At 42.5% G+C, this 22,539-nt stretch overlaps 1 protein-coding gene across 1 annotated transcript in view; it reads right to left on the bottom strand.

Annotated features, from left to right (window-relative positions):
- LOC121333127 (protein kinase C-binding protein NELL1-like) overlaps positions 1-13,719 on the bottom strand; it is a 211,860-nt gene extending 198,141 nt beyond the window's left edge. The window contains exons 1-2 of the mRNA XM_041399203.1: positions 13,604-13,719; positions 9,576-9,704 (exon numbers count right to left, since the gene is read on the bottom strand). Coding sequence (XP_041255137.1) covers positions 9,576-9,704; positions 13,604-13,652 — 178 coding nt within the window. The 5' untranslated portion in view covers positions 13,653-13,719. The remainder of the gene's footprint in view (positions 1-9,575; positions 9,705-13,603) is intronic.
- Between the last annotated feature and the right edge of the window lie 8,820 nt (positions 13,720-22,539).

The following is a 22,539-nucleotide window of genomic DNA, read 5'->3' as shown; positions in this document are numbered from 1 at the left end:
ATGAAGATACAAGAAACTCAAACTGTTAGTCCTGCTTTTTTCTGAGTTCCTTTCACTGTAAAGACCAGAAGCTCACAAGGTGTGGAACACCCTTACCAGCAGTATCAGAAACTAATTTCTGCATCCCCATTTCAGCCCATTAAAGAGCAAAGAGCTTTTCTTCCTTTTCTGCTTATCTTCATGACAGGACTTTGTCAACAGGTTGCCAGAAGCATTCAAGGTTTTTAGCACACTACAGAAGCACTTATCCCACTTCCCCTCTGTAATTCCCATTGCGGCAAATGAAGATAGATAAGCAGCACATTGTCTCCCAGGAAAGCAAAAATAACTGTCAAGGACAGAGGCAATGTGTGCTCAGAACTCTCTCCTAATCATGATGGGAAATCCAAAAAATGTCAAGTAACAGAAGGCAGCATGACAGCATTCAGGACGGGGGGGGAAAAAAAGGTAAACAGAAATTGGTCACTGTTGCTTAATGTGACTAGATTTCTACTTTAGCCTACACTTACTTGGAAGCAAAGGGCAGGGGTGTTTTAAACAAGAGAATACTGAAGGAGAAACTCTGAAATTATTTACAAGCTATACCTTCATATCAATACGTTGGATAAATTTTGCACCTAGACAAGTTTCTAACAAAATTCAAACATTAAACAAGAAACAGCCAAGACAGGATGGATATATAAGAGTATTTTAAAAACTACCTCTGGGAACTAACAAAGTTAATAGTAGTTTATGTATCTTCAAAGCCTCAAAGTATTGTTTAATAATTATGTCTCAAGTGATCTTTAATTTTCTCCACTGAAGGTGATTCATCGCACTCAACCGTTCCTAGCTCATTGTATTCAATTCCAGATTATTTCTCTGTTCTGAAAATGGTTTTTGCAATGGAAAAAAGCCTCACTTAGACTAACCATTAAATTGAAAGAAAAAACTGTATTGTGTACACAAAACAAAACATTAGCTATACTAAAAGATTAGCTATATTAAAAAAAATATATATAATTTATAAGTTAGGTAGATGTTTGAATTAAAGTATCACAGGAAATCCTTGCTCAACCCTCTGGGGACGAATATTCCAAAACCTTTCTTAGTTATAGGATCACACAGCCAGTGATCACAGGTCACAGTCAGTGCACAAAGAACAAAGAGTAAACACTAAAAAACATGGATCTCAAGTTTTGCTTCATTTTTTTTTGTTCAAGACTCACCTTGACTAGTAAATCCACCATATTCAAATCCTTCTCTGAAGGCAGAACACACCAAGCTAATTACTCCAGCACAGTATTTGACCCTTCCACAAATATTAGTGAATTCTCTATACCACTGTTGTTAGAGGAATGGGCAGTTTTACAGCAAAAGTAAGGCTCTAATTCACTAATACAAACACCCACATTATCCAAGCTGCATCCTCCAAAAACATTTTTTGTGAAATCTAAGTACACATCACGGGTACTTTACAGCAACACCGAATCTGAACTTTCTGCACTTTTCCTGATTATGCTGCCTAAATGCTGCCTGCACCATAAGCAAACCTTCACCTAATCCTCCTCTCCTGGCCCAAGACTGCAGTCTTTGTGTTTCCCATCCAGTCACAGCTTCTCTCTCCAGACTGCTTCTCCAGCTGCTGTGCGCAGCTCCCCTTACTGCAGTCCCTGCCCTTGATCCTTGCACCTCCCTCTCCCCTTCCTCAGGTTAGTCCTTGCATTGTCCTTGTCACAATGTGTCATCACCTGCTTCCTTCTTGGCCTTCAGCTTCTCCACACAGCTCTTCCTCACCTCTCCCCTCCCCAGGCCCATCTGAGGCCATTTCCTGGCTCACCTCATCCCGCTGCTTCCACCCGTGTGCCCAGCACCAGCCTGTGTCCTGCTGGCTCTCAGGGGAGCCTGCTCATCCCAACCACATCCTTGTCACTTACACACTCAGTGCTTGGTGCTACACTTCCAGCTTTGAGCCCCTCTCATTCTCAGCTTCAACTGAGGGAAGGGGTGAAAAGCAGGGAAGGAATTGGTAAAAGCAGGAGAAAGCACTCAAGACCCCAAGAAGAGACCAAAGTCTGCTGATAGACACAAGCCCAGAAACCATCTCTGTCAGGAAAGTCCCACTTTCCTCCAGCTGTTGGCATCCTATTTAAATTCTCATTTTAGCAGTGCTTCACAGAGCAGCTCTGACAAAGGGCTAACACCTCTGTCAACACTCCAGGATGGTGGGCAGCTGCCACAGCTCCTAAGGAGCAGGCTGTAGCTGGGAAAAACAGGGGAACATCTCGAGGGGTGAGTGTGGAGCCCCAGTGAGGATCCCACTCTCCAAGGGATGGGCTGGGCCCTATTTCTCACAATCCCCCGAGCCTCCATCATAGGGACAGACACACACTGGCAGAAGAGGTGCCCATGGCTGCCTTCAGAGCCAGCCCTGAAAGCAGATGAGCTTTGAGTAAAGCACCAATTCTGCCATGCCCAGGGTGTCGGGGTCCGCTGTTATGTGTCTCTGCCCCGACACAGGGAAAGGTGGTTCTGGGCGGCCGCGATTGCGAAGGATGAGCCTGGACTCTTAGATTTTCGGTCTTCAGTTCTGTTTATTATCTCTTATCTACAAAGTTTTCTCTCTGCCCAGCCGAGGCCCGCTCAGCAGGACAGTCGAGTGCCCTCTCTCCCGCCCACAGGGCGGCTGTGTCTTTTATAGTAAAAATTACGTGTGACATATTTACCTTTATTTCCCAATACTATTCATCCTTATAGACAAGTGCACTTTCACTACGAACCAATCTCCAAGTGCCAACATCACCACACAAAATGGAAGACATGAAGAAGAAAGAAGAACACAGGACCACGCCCTGAATCCTCCATCTTGCCTTCATGACCCCCCTGTACCTATTTTTCTAAAATTTATATTTCCCTCCATAAAGGTATCATTCACACCCAAGAAGTTCTCATTTCCTCCGTCACAGGTTCTTCTCCTTTTGATGGATCGAAATCCAACCACCAAACCCTTTTGGCATCATTCCAGGGTTTCCGAGCCCCCCAGGGGCTCCCCTGGTGTCTCTGCACATCCACAGTGATGTGCTGAGATCCCACACAGGTGAGAGGGGGATACTCGGAAGGGATACGTCAGTGGACAGCCGAGAGGAACAGCCAAATGAAGCACCATGGAACACTGCCACATGTGCATGTTACCACATGATGGGGCAGGAGGCTGGTCCACACCTCAGGTTTCAAGGTGTTTTTACTGACACATAGAAAGGTTTTTCACCTGATGGCAGCTGCCCCTCCCTCATGAACTCATCCTTGTTCTGTTGGAAAGGAATGTCTGGTTTTTTATTGTTGGTTGGGGTTTTTTTCCACCAGGTATTGCCCACCATCACTTGGAGCCTAGGACAGGAAACATGGGGTAAAACCCCAAATTTACCCACCCCTATAGGAACCAGAGCAAGCCTACACAGCATGGAACATCAATGGCAAAATACCTCACTCTGACCTTTAAAAAATAAAATAAAAGCTCACAGGTTCAAGGAGCTTGCAGAGTTTCCACAAAGATAAACCTCTGGTGAGCTGCAGGACATCTCTGTGAGGGGACATACTGCTGGTTCTGGCCAGCCCCACCTCAGAGAACAGCCCCGCCCGTGCCCAGGCCAGCAGCACCTCAGGCAAAGTGTACTTTAAAAAGGAAAAAAAAAAATCTCGTCCAGCTGGAGGGGGGCAGCTGCACAGGCACAAATCCAACTGACAGCGGGCAACACCTGGCGAAAAAAAAATAAAAATAAAAACAGACATTCCTTTCCAACAGTGCAAGGGTCATCAACCACTTGGCCAACTGCCACAAAGCACATGAAGGAGGGGGCTGCCAGCAGCCTCAGGTGTGCCCAGAGGCTCTGCCCCAAAAACCGTGGTGTTCCCACCAGATGGAATATTTGGATATACCACGATGGAAAAGGTACTAGAGCTACTCTCTCCCATGACAGCTGAAGGCAGAACTAAGATTTCCAGCCACCATGTTGTGCCTTCCTGATTTTTCTGCTGCTGTAAGATTTCTGCTCTGTAAAAACAATACTGCTGACACTTAATATTTGCTATAAATGTAGCAGGAGAGATACCACAAAAAGCAATGACTCTTGTCTCATTATCTCCTGTAAAGCGGGACTGACGCCTGAATTCCAAAATTAAAGTTTATCTCTCCTACTCACTGCAGACGTCCCACCACCTGCCCCAGGAAGAGCAATGACATGTTTCCTCCCTGAGCTGTTATCTGCTCCCCCTCACCCAGCCCCTGGCTATTTTCTGAGCTCTGCAGCTCACACACCTTGCACATCGTGCTGGCATAACAGAGTTTAACACTTGAAGTGGATTAAATCCTTTGCCATAGCACCCAGGCCACTGAGACTGAGGGCGAGAAGTTCAGCACAGATGGCCAAAGGCAGCAGCCATCACCTGGCCTTGGAATTCAGTGAGCACAGCTCAGTGCTGAGCTGCTGCCCCAAACGCATTGCCAGGGTACAAGAAGCGGTATCCTGAAGACTGTCCTAGCAGAGGCAGAGGTATTTTATTCCTGATTAAAAGGGTGCGTGCCCACTCCTGATGACAAGATCGATTTAGGCAGTTGTTTTTATCCACCGGCCCCAAAACATGGCAAAGTTGGCCAGCATTCAAATCTCTTTCAGTTTGGCACTGCAAAACCTACTTCATGGACTGAGATTCGTGGAGCAGAATCTGGAAATACTTCTACTCTCTAAGCAAAGAATTAGTCTAAAAAAAGCCATGATTTGTAAAACACTGAAGGAAAACACCAACAGAGAGGACTGCACTTCTGGAAGCTCAAGAGTCTTCTGGGAAGCACCTCTACCCACCTTGGAAGCACAGGTTTGATCTCTCTTTTGGCCTGAAGCCTTTTGTTTCAGGAACTCAACAAGTTTCACTCTTTTTCTCACAAAAACATCGCCTTTCTCTATGCTTTCACCTTTCCTGTTGGAGCCACGTCTGTACAGAAAAGAGCTCAGCAGTCTCCAATACAAAGTGGGAATAAGGAGCATGACTGAACTCGTGTGCTGCAGGAGCTCCAGGCCAGGTGCTTCTCTTAAAGCCAATGGCTCTTTAATACAAGTCAAGAAACGGTCAACAAAGCACTGCAGATCTCCAGACTTTGAACAGCACTTGGTGGTTTCTTTTGCTGAGTGCTAAACATAGTACACGTAGTAAAAAGACCATTCCTAATTTAAAGGCTAAGTTGAAAAATAGTGCCAGATTGCAAGTAAAGGAAACAGCAAAGCCTTAATAAATTTTCAGGGGTGGGAGGGAACTGTTTTGTAAGTAAAGGCTTTAAGTCTCTGTAAACTCCAAAAAGATGTTGCAGGAAGAATTAAAAAGAAATAGGCATAGCCGACAGGTTGTAAAAGGAATAAAATTTTACTTCCACAACATGAACTGAGCATGGAACAAAAGTTACACTGGTTAAAGAAATCACATAATTTAACAGCTAGGCTAAAAACTGGTCTCACTCTACCTAGAAAGCAGATGACCAGTTAACATCCTTTTGCCTTATTTATCATCAGAGCTTTCCTCTGCCACTGAATTCAAGATCCTGGTAAGTCAAAGTCAGGACAAGCCCTACTTCCCTGCTATCTGACACAGAGAACAGGACTGAGCCCCAGCACAGGAGCCATAGCTCAGGGTTTCTTAATGTACTATTTACAATATTTATTTTTTACATTAATGCATTTTTTACATTAATTGTAGAGTTTACAGTATAATCCTGTTCTGATCCTGTTCATTTTTCATGCCTGTAAGATACCATTTGTAGATGTCTTACATTTGATGTTTGTAAGATGTTATTGTAAGGCATGTTATCATTAGGTGAAAAGTTCGTACTTTCAGTATATTTCTTTGAGGCAGATTTTCTACCCACCCCCACAACCGTTTCCTTGAATTCACTGGCCTCCTGGCTGGAGGTGAGAAGATGTGTGTCACATATCAGGGTCTTGGGTGCCCCATTCCCCAAAAGCACCCATCAAGAATCTCCACTCACCCTCCTTTACCCTTTCATGCTAGAGCAAACCATCTGCCCACAAAGACCTCTTCTCCCATGTTTGTATGTAAAAGTTAATAAAACATAAATAATTAAGGCATCAGGATGTTATGGATCTTGAGAATCAGACTGTTTGCAGAATTGCAATTATGAGTTCTATATCTACATTTCCTCTAATGCACATTGTAAGCACTTACACTGCTCTGGTTTTTTATTTCCTCATCCCCCTTTCACAGAGAATGGAACTGAAAAAATCAAATAATGAGCTGATCATTCAAAAATCCAGCTGAAATACTCTGAGAATCAAAGTCTATGCCCAGCAGGACAACTCAGATGACTACACTTAATTATAGGTTTCTGTGCTTTTCTGAATTAGGAACAGATTTGCTTGCCCAAAGGCAACCAACATCTCTCAATTGCCACTATGGTTCTACCACGCTGTCACACAATTTGCAACAGAGCTGAATTTGTTTCTTAGCCTATAAATCTGTTTCATAGAAATCTGAGGTTTGGCTGTTCATACCAATATTATTAAAAAATCAGAATACTCCACCAGCTTTACTGGGATGGTCTCAGACTGAAATCACAAACTCTTTAAAGAAAAGTCTTTCTGCATTTTCTGTAGGATAAATTAAATCATGACACAACTGCCCAAAAATTCAGTAACAAACAGCATGTTATTTACTGTAAGAGAACCATCACTGATGAAAAGTTGAATTAAAAATAATATTTTCCCCTTTTTTTGTGCATATCTTCATATCACCCCCCCTTATTAATTTCCTCTTTTTACCTCTAAAGGTCCAGAAAAAAAGAGGAAGGAAGGAAGGAAGGAAAGCTCAAAACTTATAGGGCTTTCTCTTTCAAATAGTTTAATTCAGAGAAAAAGAGTTGCTTAGGAGAACATTCTATATTTTCCTGGACTTACCCTGGACACAAAACTATCCAAACTGAGGAAAAATTACCATTTCTCTACCCCCAAGATGTAAACTTGCTGGAACACACAAAGGAACACTCTCAGCTTGAACAGCTCCAGTACAGCCATTTTAGAAAATTCATCTCAAGACAGAAAATGTTTCACAGGGAGCATTTATGTAAGCTCAGAGCCCCGATACACGCTGTCAAAGGTGGCAGGTAAAACTGTCACTGTGAAAACCACATGCCAAAGAACATACAAACTCTTTTTTCATAAGCTAGGGAATCCTCAGCAGTGAAAGCCTGCTAAGGAAGAGGTCTTCTTGCTCTGCATGCAGCAATCATCGTGCCAGGGGAAGCAGCTCCTGCCTGCCCAGAGGCTCCAAGGCCACGTTGGAGCAGTGGGGCACAGCAAGGCACAGCACACCTGACCTGCTCACACGTAGCAAGGACTGACCAGAGCAGAGCTGTGCTTAAAGGACAACACCACCTTCCAGCCTGGAATAGCTGCTCCAAGAGGAGACAGTCATTTTGAAACTTAGCACTAACTTCCAGGTTCTTCTCTCCTCTGGGAATGTCATTTTGGACCAGGGTTTTGGGGGTTTTTTTGTGGATCTCTGTGGAAGAAAGTATTACTTCTACCTTAGACATAGCAGTCTCTCACACACTCCAAGTTCTATACTGGTTTTACTGTATGGCAAGATGAAAATCAAAATTGAGTATCTCCTGGTTCCAGCCAAAGGACATGGCCCACAGCCAGACTGTAGCTGTAAAGTAAGTCACCTCTGCTAGTAAAATCCATACAGCTGCCAACACGACATGACTGCTGACATTTAACAAGTAACAAATAGGAACGAGAAGGGAAGAAGACACCAGGGCAGCTTCAGACTTCCATCCCAGCTGACAGCAAAGGCCTTCGGTCTTCTCACAACCCAAGGGCTGATGAGCTTTACTAAAGAGAGTAATTTTCCTGAGCCACCTTCCAGGAAGTTTTACACTAGAGGCAATCCTCAAGAAGAGGGCAATTCCTGTGTGCATTAGCAAAAAGCGTTTCTATTCTGGGAATTAAAAAAAGCTTTATGTACCTAACTACAGACTTCATATTATTTATTCATTTCATACTGTGAATGTTTGTTTATTGCTTCCCATGAGCATCTATCCTTCAGCTTATCCATTCTTATGGATTTTGTAAGTTCCACCTTTCTTACACCAGTCCTAAGTTCCCAAACTACAGATGGATGACTCCAAGGAGAAAAGAACAGAATATCCAAAACAACTTCACCATTAACCTTTCAAAGCTATTTTCAGTATCAGTGGTCTCAATCCAAGTCCCGACAAACACATCTCAGACCTCTTCCCTACAACCCTGACCACCAGTCTGTGAAAACTCACCACAACTCATCTGTGTAGTTGCAATTAACTGCATGGAATAGCAATTGGAATTATTCACATATTTAGGCCACTGCACTCCTTAGAGGAATGACTATAATATTATTTATCCATAATACACAAACCTGGACTCAGGGTATCAAGAGAGAAAAAATTGATACAGTTAAATGAAAAGAATCAATGCGGCTCTTCTGGACACTAATTTGGGAATCAGTGAAAATTAAGCTACTTGTTGTATCATAAAAAATAGAAAACAAATCCTGAGGTGGTCTCCAGAAGCAGCTCTGCTCTGACTCCTAAACTGGCCTTGGCCAGATAAAGAATGAACTAAGACTGCAGACCCACTTCCCTTATTATTTACAGTAAAGTCAGCTAGCACTGCAGATCCAGAACTGAAGGGATTATGAGATCATAATCATTTGCCTCTAAAAACAGCTACAGAAGACAGATAAGAAAAAGAGTCTTCAACATTGACTAAAACACAGTAAAGGAAAAACATAGGAAGCCTCCACAATAAAAATGTTTCCAACAGAGCTTTAATTCACATGTTAATCTCAAGTAATATAAATGTCTTTCCTGCCTAATTAGCATATTGTTGCAATTCAGTGCTTCCACCCCATGGGACACTGTCCCTTAATCTAGACCTTATTTAAATACTTTGTAAAACTACATCCAGAATTTCACTCAGAAGAAATACAAAAAAAAAAAAAAAAAAAAAAAACCCAACATAATTTTCAAACACTTCACAAACTTTATGTTAGAATACTTAATGAAGGAGGAAAAAACCACAAAGTGACTTATCTTGCCCTTGATATCCAGTATGGACACTTAAATACAAAAGCATTCTATTTGGCCCCTTTAGCAGTTTTCACAAAGTTGATGAAAGACTTGCTACATTACCAGTCAGTGTTAACACATAAAATGCCTCCTCATAGCTACACAGCTTTAGCTGTGTGTCTCTCTGCATGTATATGATCACAGAGAAAAAAACCCACAAGTTCATCCATTGGAACCACTCTGACATATTTAGTGAGAAATATCAGGGAGTATTGAAAACATACCCAAAATTCCCTTGCAACTATCTGACAGCACACACACAAAAAATAGCATCTGTATTTCAAGAACTAATTCCAAAAAACAGAAATAAAAGAAAGCAATAATTAAGTAAGACCACCGTTACAGGGAACTACTTAAGCATCAAAGCTCTTCTGAGCTCATGCACACAGAAGCAAGATAAGAAAACTGAGGATGTTTCTCTCACCTTGGAATAAGAATGCTTTGCTGGCATTGTGTAGTCCTGACACTTGTGTTACCCCCAGGGTTGTATTCACCAGATCCAGCTCTGTGATTATATCAATTTGTAAGTCAGGATCCATTCCAAATCCTACAGCTGTTGGAGGCAGAGAGAGTTAGATCAATTTTTATTTCAAATCAGTTAATGGAAAGAATAGAGAAGAATATCCAGCACAGACATTTCTAGTACCTTCCCACTCACACACACACTGTACATAGTAATTACTTGTAAGACAGTAACTGTGATGCAGGAAGGAGAAGACATTCCACTCCAAGTCTTTCAATCACCTGTTTCCTTCCCAGAGATTTTACTGCACACATGTTAAAACATTCTAGAACTGATACATTTGTCCAGCACCTTCAAAAGGTTAAAGAGTAATAAATCAAGAAGAGCATAACCACCTATGCAAAACCATGAGAGAGATTTGCAGCATTCATCTCTTGGCCACACTACTTCCAGGGAGACGTAAGGACTGAAAACTCCTCTCACATTTCCTACCTAGCTGTGACCAACTGACCAGGCCCACAGCTCATCACCTAAACGTAATCCATTTTCCCAACTGGACCAAAGGAGCGTGGAGCAGATATGGTAGCTGGGCAAAGAACACCCTTCCTGTAGACTAAGAGCCTTGGGTGACTCACTATTTGATACTACTTCTGAAGCACACCTCTGTTGCTGCCCAAGTCCACCTCCAAAGAGCACACGTTCACTCACTCCAACCAGCTGCAGCACCTCTGGGTTGTGGGAGCACCTACTGGAAAAGCAGAAATCTAAACCTGAAATTCATAAAAGGCTTATGATCAGGAAAAGCCTGGGTACTCCTCAATCTAGCAGGGACCTGATGGGATTGACATAAAGACACAGACTCCAAAAGTTTGAAAATGCTATGTTGAAGAGCGCAGGGCAACTTGATGGTTAGCACACCAAACATGCCTCATTTTTTCTAGGGATGGGAAGAGAGCAGCCTGACCTCAGTGTTTCTCTCAACACAGCAGTAAGAGTGGCATGAGATCTGTGCCTGAGACACAGGTCAAATATCTTGTGTGGAATGCAAACACTTTCCTAATTACATTTTTCACTAACGTCATTAGTAACAGGCTCCAAGAATGAAATCCTGACACAGCTGAAGTCAATGCTAAAAGTCCCATTGACTTCCATGGAGCAAGGACATTACCTGTAAAGCACATCCAGATTGATTTCCACTAAGTAGACTTCACATTCAGGTCTAAACTGATTGATTTGTTATTCCAGGACTATACTTCTGGATCATTTAAGCAGCAAGTACTCTAGTTTGATTCTTTGAAAGGCTCTGAGAAATTACTGAGGTGTACAGAATGAACAAGATGTTACATATACTACTTATAAATCTTCCGTACTCCAGAACTTTCTCTTTTCCTCAAGGATGAAAAGTTGATAAAATAACACGTTGTGCAAACAGAGAGGATTCTACTCCACAAGGAACAAAGCATTAAAAAATACAGAAAATACAGTTTTAGGAGGTCTCTAGCAACCTTACTCTACAAAGAAAATTAAGATCTAGAGGTATCTGATGGTACTGAAGTTCCAAGAGTGCTGACACATCCACACACACAGTGCTTACACAAGGATATGGGGATAAACACCTTTTTGTAGAGAATTGGAATGGGGAGAATATTAGAAAACCCAGATAAACTTCTCCAAAGGTAAAAACTTCCCAAATAATCAGCAACATCATCAGGCTTTTTGTACTATCTTTGACTTCCATTGTAGGCACTCAGGCACTGAATGACTACAACTGACACTGTCCACACTGGTGGACTAAAAACACCTTCCCCTCCTGGAATGAGGGGAAACAAGAAAGGACTTGATATTCTTCTAAGGTTTTCATTCTGCAGAAAAGCAGTAAAATGTAAATTGCGTGAACTTACCTATCAGCAAAGACAAGTGTTTGCCATCCCTGTGAGAAACAGAGTATGCTGTCCCTCATTAGAAAGGGGTTACATCTATTCAGATCAGCAATAATCTACTAATATGAAGGGAGGTCAAGTAGGTACTAAAACTTGCTCAACAGAAAGGACAAACTGTTTTCAGTAAGACAAGTCTCAAACCCATTAAAGTAAGTGAAAGCTCTGTCACAGCCATCAGACACAGGGTGGGGACAGAAACCACAGCGAGCAAGTATAGGCACTCCCATAAATCACAGTAGCTCCACTGCTCTATTAAAGCTGTTTATTCCACCCCGAATACCCAAGGCTCAACAAGTATACATCACTGTAGCTCCACAGGCTTCGATTTATGCCAACAAAGGATCTTGTGTGACAGCTTCAGTGTGTTCTCTTCCAGCTTTTAAAATATTTTTGAAAACAGAGACTGTTTCTTATGTCACAGTAACTATTTAGCAAGAGCCTACACTGCTTTAAATACCTAGTCATTTTCCTGAGCTGCGTCTTCAAACGGCAGCAGGCACTCAAATGCCGAGTTAATAATTAATAAACAACAAATCAGCAGCTTCAGTATGATAACCAGGTCTCCTTTTCCCCTGTGGTCTCCCTCAGTCTATCAGAAAGATACCACATGCATATCAACCACACTTGCATCTAGTATTTTATGCTGTCTCTCTCCAGTGGAACAAGTAGCTGGAAATGCCATCTCTTTCTGAAGTAAAAATTAAGCATCAAGCAGACTGCTCTCACTGGAGAGCTGTGCAATGCCTGGGCCCAAATCTGGATGATGTTGCTTTCAATTCCTATTTAAAGTAATTGGGCCATTCCCCTTAAATCAGTGGCTTACACAAGCAACAGTCCAAATGCTTCAGGCAGGTGGGCGGGAGTAGAAATCATCTCAGGACTTGGTGGATTCGGCCCAATATGAACTGAAGGCACTACAGTAGATTAGAGGATTAAACCATATAATTATGAATGATGTCACTAGGAAATCCCTAAAAGAAATTAATTCTGCCTTACAGCTCTGACAGCTTTTATTCTCTGCTTCTGCCTTTATCACTTACACCCAAGCACCAGCAATCATGCCATGCTCCATCTAGCTAATGTGCAGCCATGCAACACATGCAGCACATTTATCATCTCCTCAACATGTGTAACGTGCTGTTTGGGGATGGAGAAACTTTTACTTAAAGTACACTCAACACAAGCCATTTGCACGTACCCACGGGAAACCAATAAAATGGCAAAGAAGAGGCTCTAGAAGAGGCACTGTACTCTCTCTCACAACTTCGATGGCAATTGTTGCACACAGAGAACTTTCCGAGTAGTAGAGTTTTGGGTCCTGTTGACCATTTAAAATCTCTGTATGCACTATGAGGGGTAACATCACTACGAAAGGGACAGGCGGTATTTTCTTCCAACTATTTTTATGCCGCATGTCTCTGTAGATTTTGATGAGGCTATAATTACTATAAGAATTTAATTATAAAACATTAATTCCTTTGCATTTCTGATAATTGTGCCGGGTGGTTTCCCTGACAATACCTACAAGCACCACGGAGAAACGTTGTCCCTCAGCAGCTCCAACCGAGGAGGAGCGCTACTCGGGGACCAGGAACAAAGCCTTCGCAAGGAACAAGAAGCGGTACTTGGGTCGCGCAAGGCTGGAGAGATAGAGGAGCCGGCACGGCACCAGCTGGAATAACGCGCTTGCGGCCGCATCACGCCCACACCGCCGCGCCCTCCGCCCGGTACCGCGGGCAGCACCGCGCACCGCCCAGACACGGCCCCGGCCGCCCCCGCGCACCGCCCCCCGGCCCTGCGGGGCCCCGCCGGGGACGAGCCCGGCGGAGCCCCGCGCCCGCCCCGCTCGGCGCAGCGGAGGATGCCCGGCCCCGCCGGCGGCCGCACGGCCGGGGCGGCTCCCGCTGCCACCGCCTCCCAGCAAAGTTTCCGCCCGCCGCCGGCGCGCCCCGGGCGGTGGCCCCGGCCCTCGCTCCCCGGAGAGGAGGCGGGAGAGGACCCCGGCCCCGCCACGGACCCCGGCCCCGCGGCCCCGGCCCGGCCCCTCACCTGCCCCGGCGGCGGCTGCACACGCCCAGAGGAGCAGGAGGAGACCCATCGGCGCGGCGCGGGCGGCGGCGCCCGCTGGCTCCCTCCCCGGCCGCCGGCAGCTGCTGCGGAGCCGAGCGCAGCCTCCGACGCGCGGAGCGGCTCCGGCAGGAGGCGGGCCCGGCCACGGCCGCGCTCCGAGCGGAGCGGCCTCGGGCGGGGAGCCCCGCACTGCGCACCGGCCCCGCTCCCGCAACGGGAACCCCCCGAGCGAGAGGGGCCCGCCGACCGCCGCGGCACGTCCGGGCGGCTGCGAGGTGCGCGGCGGCTCCGGGGCACCTTCTCCTTCTTCCCGTGCCTAGGAATCAACCCTCATTAACTATTTACTCTTAGTAATAATTCATGCCACGTATGAATAAACAAAAATAAGTTCTGAGGTATGATACAGAAACCTGCGCCGTTCCTCGGCTTCTTGCATGTCCTTGCTCAACTCCCTTAACTGTACTTTAAGCCTCTAACGTGTAAAAGGGAGGTAAAGTGTTTAAAGATACTCGTGAGCCATATGAGAAACTGCTCTGATAGCTGTTCTAAAACCTGTCTTCAAGTATTCCTTCGCTCCAGCCTTTTAATTTTGCTCGGTGCTTGGCAAGGAGCACACTACCACATGCCTCTGTTATATGCAATACTCTTCCCTGCAGAACACTGATTTCATTTTGAAGGACAGTTTACTGTCCCCAGATGATGTTCCCACCCTGCTGAAGAGCAGACTGAGATTTCCAGTTGATCTACCGTTGCAAGCCCCAGGATCATCCTCTCTTCTGCTTTCCCTCATCGTGATTTTGTGCTGCACAGTGCAAATTCCAGCCATCTTCAATGTTAAATAATAAGCTGTACATTTGCACAAAGTTAGGATGGCACCATAAAAATCATGCCCATCTTAGGGGTGCAGTTGGATTCATACACATTTACATTGGCAAGAGCAAACAGTCTGACTTGTTGCCTAATTACTTAATTAGTGAGATATCTGGAAACAGCTGTTCCTGGCTGCCAGCAAGGTAATGCACTCCAGGAAACCTCTGGGGTGGCCACTCAGAAAGCACTCCAGTAATTTATCTCCAGTGTGTCGAAACAACTTTTTTTTCTTCAAGTGTAACTTGCAGGTTCTTCCCTTTGGCTAGGGTGCCCCGCTATCAGGCACTGGGTGAGAGGAGGGGTGCACACATGGTACACAAGAGTGTGTGGCTATGCACAGATATTCTATATAACCATAGCAACAGGAGAAAGAGGCAATGGTACCTCAGCATGTGAAGACACACCCCTCTATTTCCTCCTGGTGACATCAGGGTTCTGCATAGCAGTTACTATCTGATTTTAGAGATTACTTTTTGGGGAACAGTTCTGTATATCCAATTCCTGTTAGTTTAGATCTGTTTGTGCTTATCTGGTAGTAAAACCAGTTTCTATCTAGACACCAAATTGAATCTAATTCAAGTTCTCAATTTTCCACTTGATACAGTGTCTGAAGTGGATATATAATTTAAACTGGTCATAGATTCTCAAAGTGATCTGTTTAACCTAAGCCTGGATTAAATGCTGTTTATAAAAAAATTATTGTGGGTACATGCAAAAATTTGTGCCGTGTAAAGCACAGTTTCAAACACATCTGCAGCAATCTCATGGAAAAGAATATCCTAACCATTACACAAGCAGCTTGGTAAAAAGTGCTCTGAAAAAAGCTGGTCCCACAGTTGTAGCTCTTCCTATAGTCCAGCTCAATGCCCAAATGATCACACATTTGAAGAGCATTTGGAGACCACATATGTTCAGCTGTTCATATGGAGAAAGGACAGGACAAATGGATGGAAAACAAAATATTCCCTTCTTGCAGCCAACACTATTCTTACACCTCCCCTAATGGCAACAAAACATCTCCCTTTATCACCAGAAAATATGACTTTCTGATATGTTCTTATGGGAAGTATAAATAGCTGAAAAGCCTGACTTCCAAGTAAGAATTAAAACTGTGTTCCTGAGTATTCATAGCAATTTAAAAAAAAAAATCTGAAGGTACTTCTGTAAGAGTGAAGCATTTGTCCTGGAAACTGAGCTGGATTTCAGCTCAGATAATATTCCTGTGAAAATTGTTCTTACACTCTCCATTGGTCATTGAATTCATCTTGGTTTTGACCTAAATTATTGTGGAGTTGCTAACTGTGTGGTGTTAAACTGTTAGTCCTGCCAGCCACAAAGCTTATGACATTTTGTAGTCTGAGGAAGGATTTTTGAGTAGGCCCAATGTCTCTCTGAATAGTTGTAGGGCTGTCTGCATGCCACAGCTAAAATGCAATTTAAAACACTGCAACTGCAAGGGTGTGTGCAAATCCTGGGAAACGGCAGTGCTTCCACCTGGGGAAAAGAGGAGAGGAGAGGGGAGGGGAGCCCAGCACTTGTAGCTCGTGGGGTAGAAAACCTCCTCGATTCACAAATTAGGCTCGCGTCCTGGAAAGCCTGGCTCCAAGGGGACACTCGCGATCCATAGGAGCAAAGTTTGCTTGGCCGCCAGTAGAGGGCAAGAATTAGCAGCAGCACTTACACCTGAGCACTGTGACGAATAGGTGGAAAGGAAGGGGGGATTACTGTATGCCGTGTTTGCCTTAACCACTGACAAATACTTGTGAAGGACTATATAAACTGTTCAGCAGGCTAAAAGTACCCGCTTTAGGGTTTACAATTGCATAACTAACTAACAAATCCATTAGAGTGAAACCTTAAGAAGAAAAATACTTTGTCTACTTCTGTACGCAGTCACGGAGCAATACTTACTGCTCTTTTTTATTATTATTTTTAATTCCCAAACACACAGCTAATGTTTGAAGACTGAGAATCTAAACTAAACTTTACAACTGATGAATCCATTTGGTATAAGATGTTGATCATAGGAATTTCAGCACCAAAAGAGTAAAATTATTTCAGACTAAACACATCTGTAAGCAGTGTAGTAGAACATGTGCCTATCTTCCAGCTGTTAAGTAACACGCATTGGTTTAAATTGTGGCCATGGTCAGTCCATACAACCAAGTTAAAAGGACATGGATTTTTATCTGTCCCCATGAATTTTAAGATTTGATGGAGTGGATGCCTAATGGCGACAGCAAATTACTGTCTCTTACTCCCAAAGTCAATGTGTTCTATCATTGACTTACACTGGGTGACTCTGGGAGTGTGACACACTCCATATGCCTCAGTTTTTCCTCATGAAAAGGGCATTAATGACACTCAGCTTTCTCTCAGGACTCTCATGATGCTCTCTGGTAACTTCAGACCTCCTCAAAATGAAATCTGCCTGCACAGGTAAAGTGCAAAGAATGACTTCAGTCTTCCATCACCACGTCCTACCACCTCCTTTACCCACACATGCACATTTCAGAGTAACAGGAGCTTAAAGACAGAACAAAGTGAAACATCCTGCCACTCAGCTACAGAGCAGTCTTCAGGTTCAGACCCTCTCCTGGAAGAAATCGTGCTCTTGGCACCAGTATCTCTTGTGATACCACTTTTGGTGACACATCGGGACATCGTGCTTCAGCTACTGTATTTGGGGAAAGCTTCTCAAAAGCTCGTGTCTGCCAACAGTGAAACAGGCTGGACCAGTACCATTCCCATAGCAGGCTGGGAAGGGAAGAACCTGCTTTCCAAATCAGCGCTGTGGCACATGGCCTCACCACATGGCAGGAATTCAAACACAAGGTACAATAACACCAGAAACTGTTCCTTACACTTTCCTTCTTCACTTGCTCCTCCTTTCAGCCTCCCATTTTCATCTCCAGCAGATATGAACCTCTCTTGTTTTTAACAGTTTGATAACCTTTGGGATAATTGAATTGATAGGATAAGAAGGATTTAAACAAATCCAGTTGGTCCTCTGTTAAGCAATCAATTGTTCCACAAAGTACAGAACACTCAATAGTTAAGAAACCAGCCATTTAAATGATACTTGTTTCTGCAGCTGTGCAACATCCCCGTTTCCCAGAAGGGCTGTTTCCAGTTGCTGCTCAATGTTTCTAACAATCAAATGGATCAATTCTGAAGACACCTTAAGTCTGTGTGTTAAGTAAGAATGATGCTTGTGGTGTGTGTTGGGTGGAGAAGGAGGTGGTGGAAAAAGAGACATTTCATTCACCAGGGAAATTTATGTAATTTCTGTTTAAAACACTAGATATTTATTTAGAGCCTTTAGAGCCCATACATTGTTGAATAATTTTAATTTATCACATTCAAATATATTAGGCAAGTATATAATACAATAAATTGCATTTGTACACATAAATACAAAATTTGAGGTAGGGCCTCAAGAATAATGATTTCTGAAATTAACAACATACAGCAACATAATCTGTCCTACATGAGATACATATGATGCATTCTTTGTAACAATATATCTTTTGCACATACAGCTAATGACAAAGTTGTAATCATCTGGTTAGGGTACAAATCTTTATCCATAGGCAGCAGTACCCCATCGAATGCCTGTAAATATATATATATATATACATATATATACATATATATATATTTAGATTTATATTTATATATGACATTACGCAAGTAATTAAGATTTAACCCATCAGCAATGGGTCAGTAATAAAGTGCCATAGGACACAGGGAGCAAATTCTCAGCTGGTGTAAATGGTCACAGCTCCAGACAAAGCTGTGACAATTTATACCAGCCAAGCATCTACCTTACAAGGTAATACTACCGTAATACATAGGACAGATAACAACATGTTTTAGTCAATTTTCCTAACAATGGAAGATAGCTATAAGGCAAATGGCTTCCTGAAGATGTATTTAAATGTTATGGGCAAATAAAATATTGCAAGCATTAAGATCCAACCTAGTTCTCACATTATGATACACCCCTCAGGAAAACCTTCTCTCTTTGGTGATAGGCTGCCTGAGGGTGACAAAGGCAGAAATCCCGATACCTCTCCCCTCCTGCCTCAAGTCACCCACCTGAGCCCCTCAGGAATATCAAGCTCTGACCATCTCCCAGGCACCTTGTGTGCACACCACCTAACTGCAAACCAAGAAACACGTGTTTCTTACAGCAGAGCAGAGAAGCTTTCTGAGATGCTTCTGGTTGCAAAGCTCTGCTGTCTGCAGCCCACAGTCCCTACCAGTCTGTCCTGGATTGCAAGAAGAAGTGGAGCTGCAGCATAAGAAACCAACAGGAGACCAATGAGTGCTATACATAAACACTGCTTTAACACAGGCAAAAAGAAATCCTATTATCCAAACAAACAACTGTACAGAATAAAAAGACCAAAGATATTTAAAATCAATCAGGTGTTGGAATTTGATGGTAAGAGATCATCACACAGTGTATCAAAAGCAATGGTCTTCAGTGTGGAAGCACGTCTAATGTGGTCATTGGAGCAGAAATTAATCAAAAGATTACTTGGACTCAATTGATACATCATATAAAGACAATCCAAGTCTTTCTCAATTAAAGGTCATTTTGTTAAACCCTTCTTTTGGAAACAAAGTGCTGCCTTGTCTAGCTGAAACACAGGTTTTGAACATTGCATATTAAAAACACTAGGAAGACCCCAAAGAATTTGAAGATGGCAAGCATTTGCATTAGGTATAATCTTTAATGCATACAATAATGCATCTCAGCTCATCCAGAAATTCAATTTAATTTCAAAGAAAAAATATGCATCATAGTTTCACCAAATTTAAACATTTTTTACTCACAAGATAGATAGATCTGAAAGTACATATATCACATTTTTACTAATATGGCTTTTTCCCCTCCTTTTTTTTTTCTTTTAAAGATCTTTACTGTTATGCTATTAGTTACTAAATTTATTTTTAGAAAATTATCAAAGTACATGCAAACTTTCCTTAGAACATAGTAAATGAATTGCATTCCCAAACTTCAAGGTAATTTCTAATTTAAAGAAGACACTGCTGGTTAATTTAATCTCAACTTTCAGATTTGGACAGTAAAATACTTTAGAAAAAGTCTCATGTGACCAAAATAAAACGCTGCCTTTCACATATAGTGAAAACTTCACATCTTCTGTGATTTTTGTATGCATTTCTCCCCTTTTCCAAAGGTTTTTGCAAGCCTAGCAATGGGGTCAAAGCTGAAGACAAAGATCAGCTAGCAAAAAAATCACAATCATCTGTTTACAGAGTTTCAAATTCAAGCCTAGTCCTGTGCTAATGACTTAGCAGGCACAGGAACAACATCTAAATTAAAAGCAAGCAGATTAATTACCTAAATCATGGAAAGCAATTCAGTTGCAATTTCATATGCAGTCTGGTTTGGTAATCCAAGCCAAAAGATATCATATCCCAGCAGTATTCCTTCAAATGATATCTCTTTCATAATTCAGGTCGGCAGTAACTGACACCCTTACACTGAGGGAACTCTATGGCAATGTGCAATCCCACTTCCAAGGCATGCCTTGACACAAGCCAGTGAGTGAAAGGATTCAGTACTTTCAAACCATTTGACTGTGTTTTCTCTTTTTCAAAGAGGACCAAACCGACAGATATATGTTGTTGTTTTTAAATGACAGTAGTAGTGAAGACAAATTGACTTGGACTCCAAAAATCAAACCAAGATGCGAGAGAATATTGGTTAAGAGAGACCCAGAGTGATTTATCCTAACAGAAACACATAATTCCCAAGAGAGGTGCTGACTTAGGTTCCTTTTGCACCCAGGGAAGGTATCTCAGCCCCAACCAGACGTGGAAATCAAATTTCCAGCTCATCCTTACGGACCTTCGTGAGGTCAAACAGAGCACAGCTTCTCAAACCTGGCTCTGTCAGGAAAGTAAATGCCAGGAGTAAGAATAGCAAGACTTTTATTAAAACAGCAGGCAAAGCTGAAGCAAGGGGAACAGCTTTAAGGCAGAGCAGCTCACAGGACGGTCCTGTCCTGCTGCTGTGTGAGACAGGAACCAACAAGAGCCCATGGAGCGGAGATTCAGGGGTCAGTGTAAAATATTGTGGAACCTGCCCTCCCTGTCCTGCTTAACAACCCCTGATAGTGTTTCACTTGCTCTGTGTGAGAATTAAAGATCTCCAGCAGTGCCTAGAACTGGCAACACTAATTGCCCTGTGAAAGAGGAAGTTCAGCAAAATTATTAATATATTTCATACACATATATATATACACACACACAGACTTTAAGGTTTAGTTTTTTGTTTTCTTCAACAGGATGAAAACAACACACCTACTGATCTATGGACACACATGAACTGAGGATTTACCTGAGACCCTGTAATATGAAGACAGACTGACAAAAAAACAGGATAGAAAGTCCCTTGGAAGGAAAGAACATTTACAGACTACTACAGCAGTGTCTGTGGGGAGGAAAAAACTGGCTAAACTACTAAGCTCATCATTTCTACACTGATTGGTAAGATATTTATAGGCACATAAAACATCACTAGCACACACTACATGAACACTGATCACTGTTAAAAAATATCATATATGTATGTATAGGATATAACAAGATAATAAAGGTTAAGTTTTGCCAATTATTGAAGATATATTTTTCTCCCTCATTCTAGTGCATTTACAATAAGTTGGGCTAATTTTCTATTTAGGTAAATAAATGTACTCTTTAAAAGCTCTATTTTTTTACTCTGTCCAATAGGTAACAAAACTATTTAAGTCTAATATTCCTATGAGTGCATATATCTGATTTCTAAAATGGAATGATTTAGGATGCCCTACTTGCTATGCAATGCTATGATGGCCCTCTACTAAATTGTCCTTTCCCCCCAACCCTTGCATTTTCTATATCTAATGTTGCATCTGTGTGGATGACTGCAGTGGTTAATTATTGTGGTTTTGAGTATTTTTATTTAATGAAAATATTTTAATGAAAAAAATACCCTATGCATGTTTCAGAGAGAATACTGCTTTGAAGAATTTGCGTGCCATATATATATAATATATAGACAAGTGGGGTCCTGCTATTCCCCCGTTGGTTGAAAGAGAAGAATACACCATCTAAAGGTTATAGGTTATATAAAGATGCTTATAGGCAAATGAACAGGGCGTCACAAAGTTGAACAGCACATCCAACAACTGTTTTCAGGTGGTAACTAGACTACACTTACCACTGTAGGAATACAAAGTTAGGCACAAATTATATGATGGCTTTTTGAGGAGATACTGTAAACAAAAGCAGAGAAACAAGGAAAAATATATTCAGAGTACTGAAGCGAGGTGAGTAAAATCACAGTTGCACTGGCATGGAGCAAGTTGTCTGATACTTTGTATAACTGAGGCATTCCTAGTTCAAATGACAGATATCAAATTATCAAAAGAAACATATGACAGGACTTTAAACAGTGATGCCCATACAGCTCATTCTGACACCATTTCCAAACCACTTCTATACTCAAATGCGGTTTAGCCTCTCAATTGATCATTTTTAAAAACTTTGTTCTTATTTTTCTCCAAATGGATTATTGTGTTTCTGTTCTCATCCCATATATTGCTTCCTGGTGTGCTGTTTCAAGTGTCTCCACTTGTTTAAATAACATAATAATCCCTCCAATTTAGTATAAATCATAAAGGAAGTGTGCAGACATGATGGGTCCAGGTTGGCTGTCAGTGTAGGAGAAGCAACCCCATTGCTACAAGAGACTTATGCTGATTTACACCAGGACTACAGGAGATCCCATTCTTTGCCCACTTCCATCATATTTGAAGGATGAACCTTTCTTGGAATACACTGGTAGCAAAATCCTAGTCCCATCACAGCCACGTGTTAACAAAGGGTGCTTGTGGGAAGTGGGTCAGACTGCACACCTCATTTCCTCTAAAGATTTTTTGGTTTGGTTTTGTTTATTCCTACATCACCTGACAATACCTGATTATGTCACCTGTCACACACAGGGCTTTTTCTGTGTCACTGGGTAC

Source organism: Onychostruthus taczanowskii, unplaced genomic scaffold, assembly GCF_017590055.1.
Source record: "Onychostruthus taczanowskii isolate IOZ18803 unplaced genomic scaffold, ASM1759005v1 scaffold159, whole genome shotgun sequence".
NCBI classification, from domain to species: Eukaryota; Metazoa; Chordata; class Aves; order Passeriformes; family Passeridae; genus Onychostruthus; species Onychostruthus taczanowskii.
This window is presented reverse-complemented; position numbering and strand designations above follow the sequence as displayed.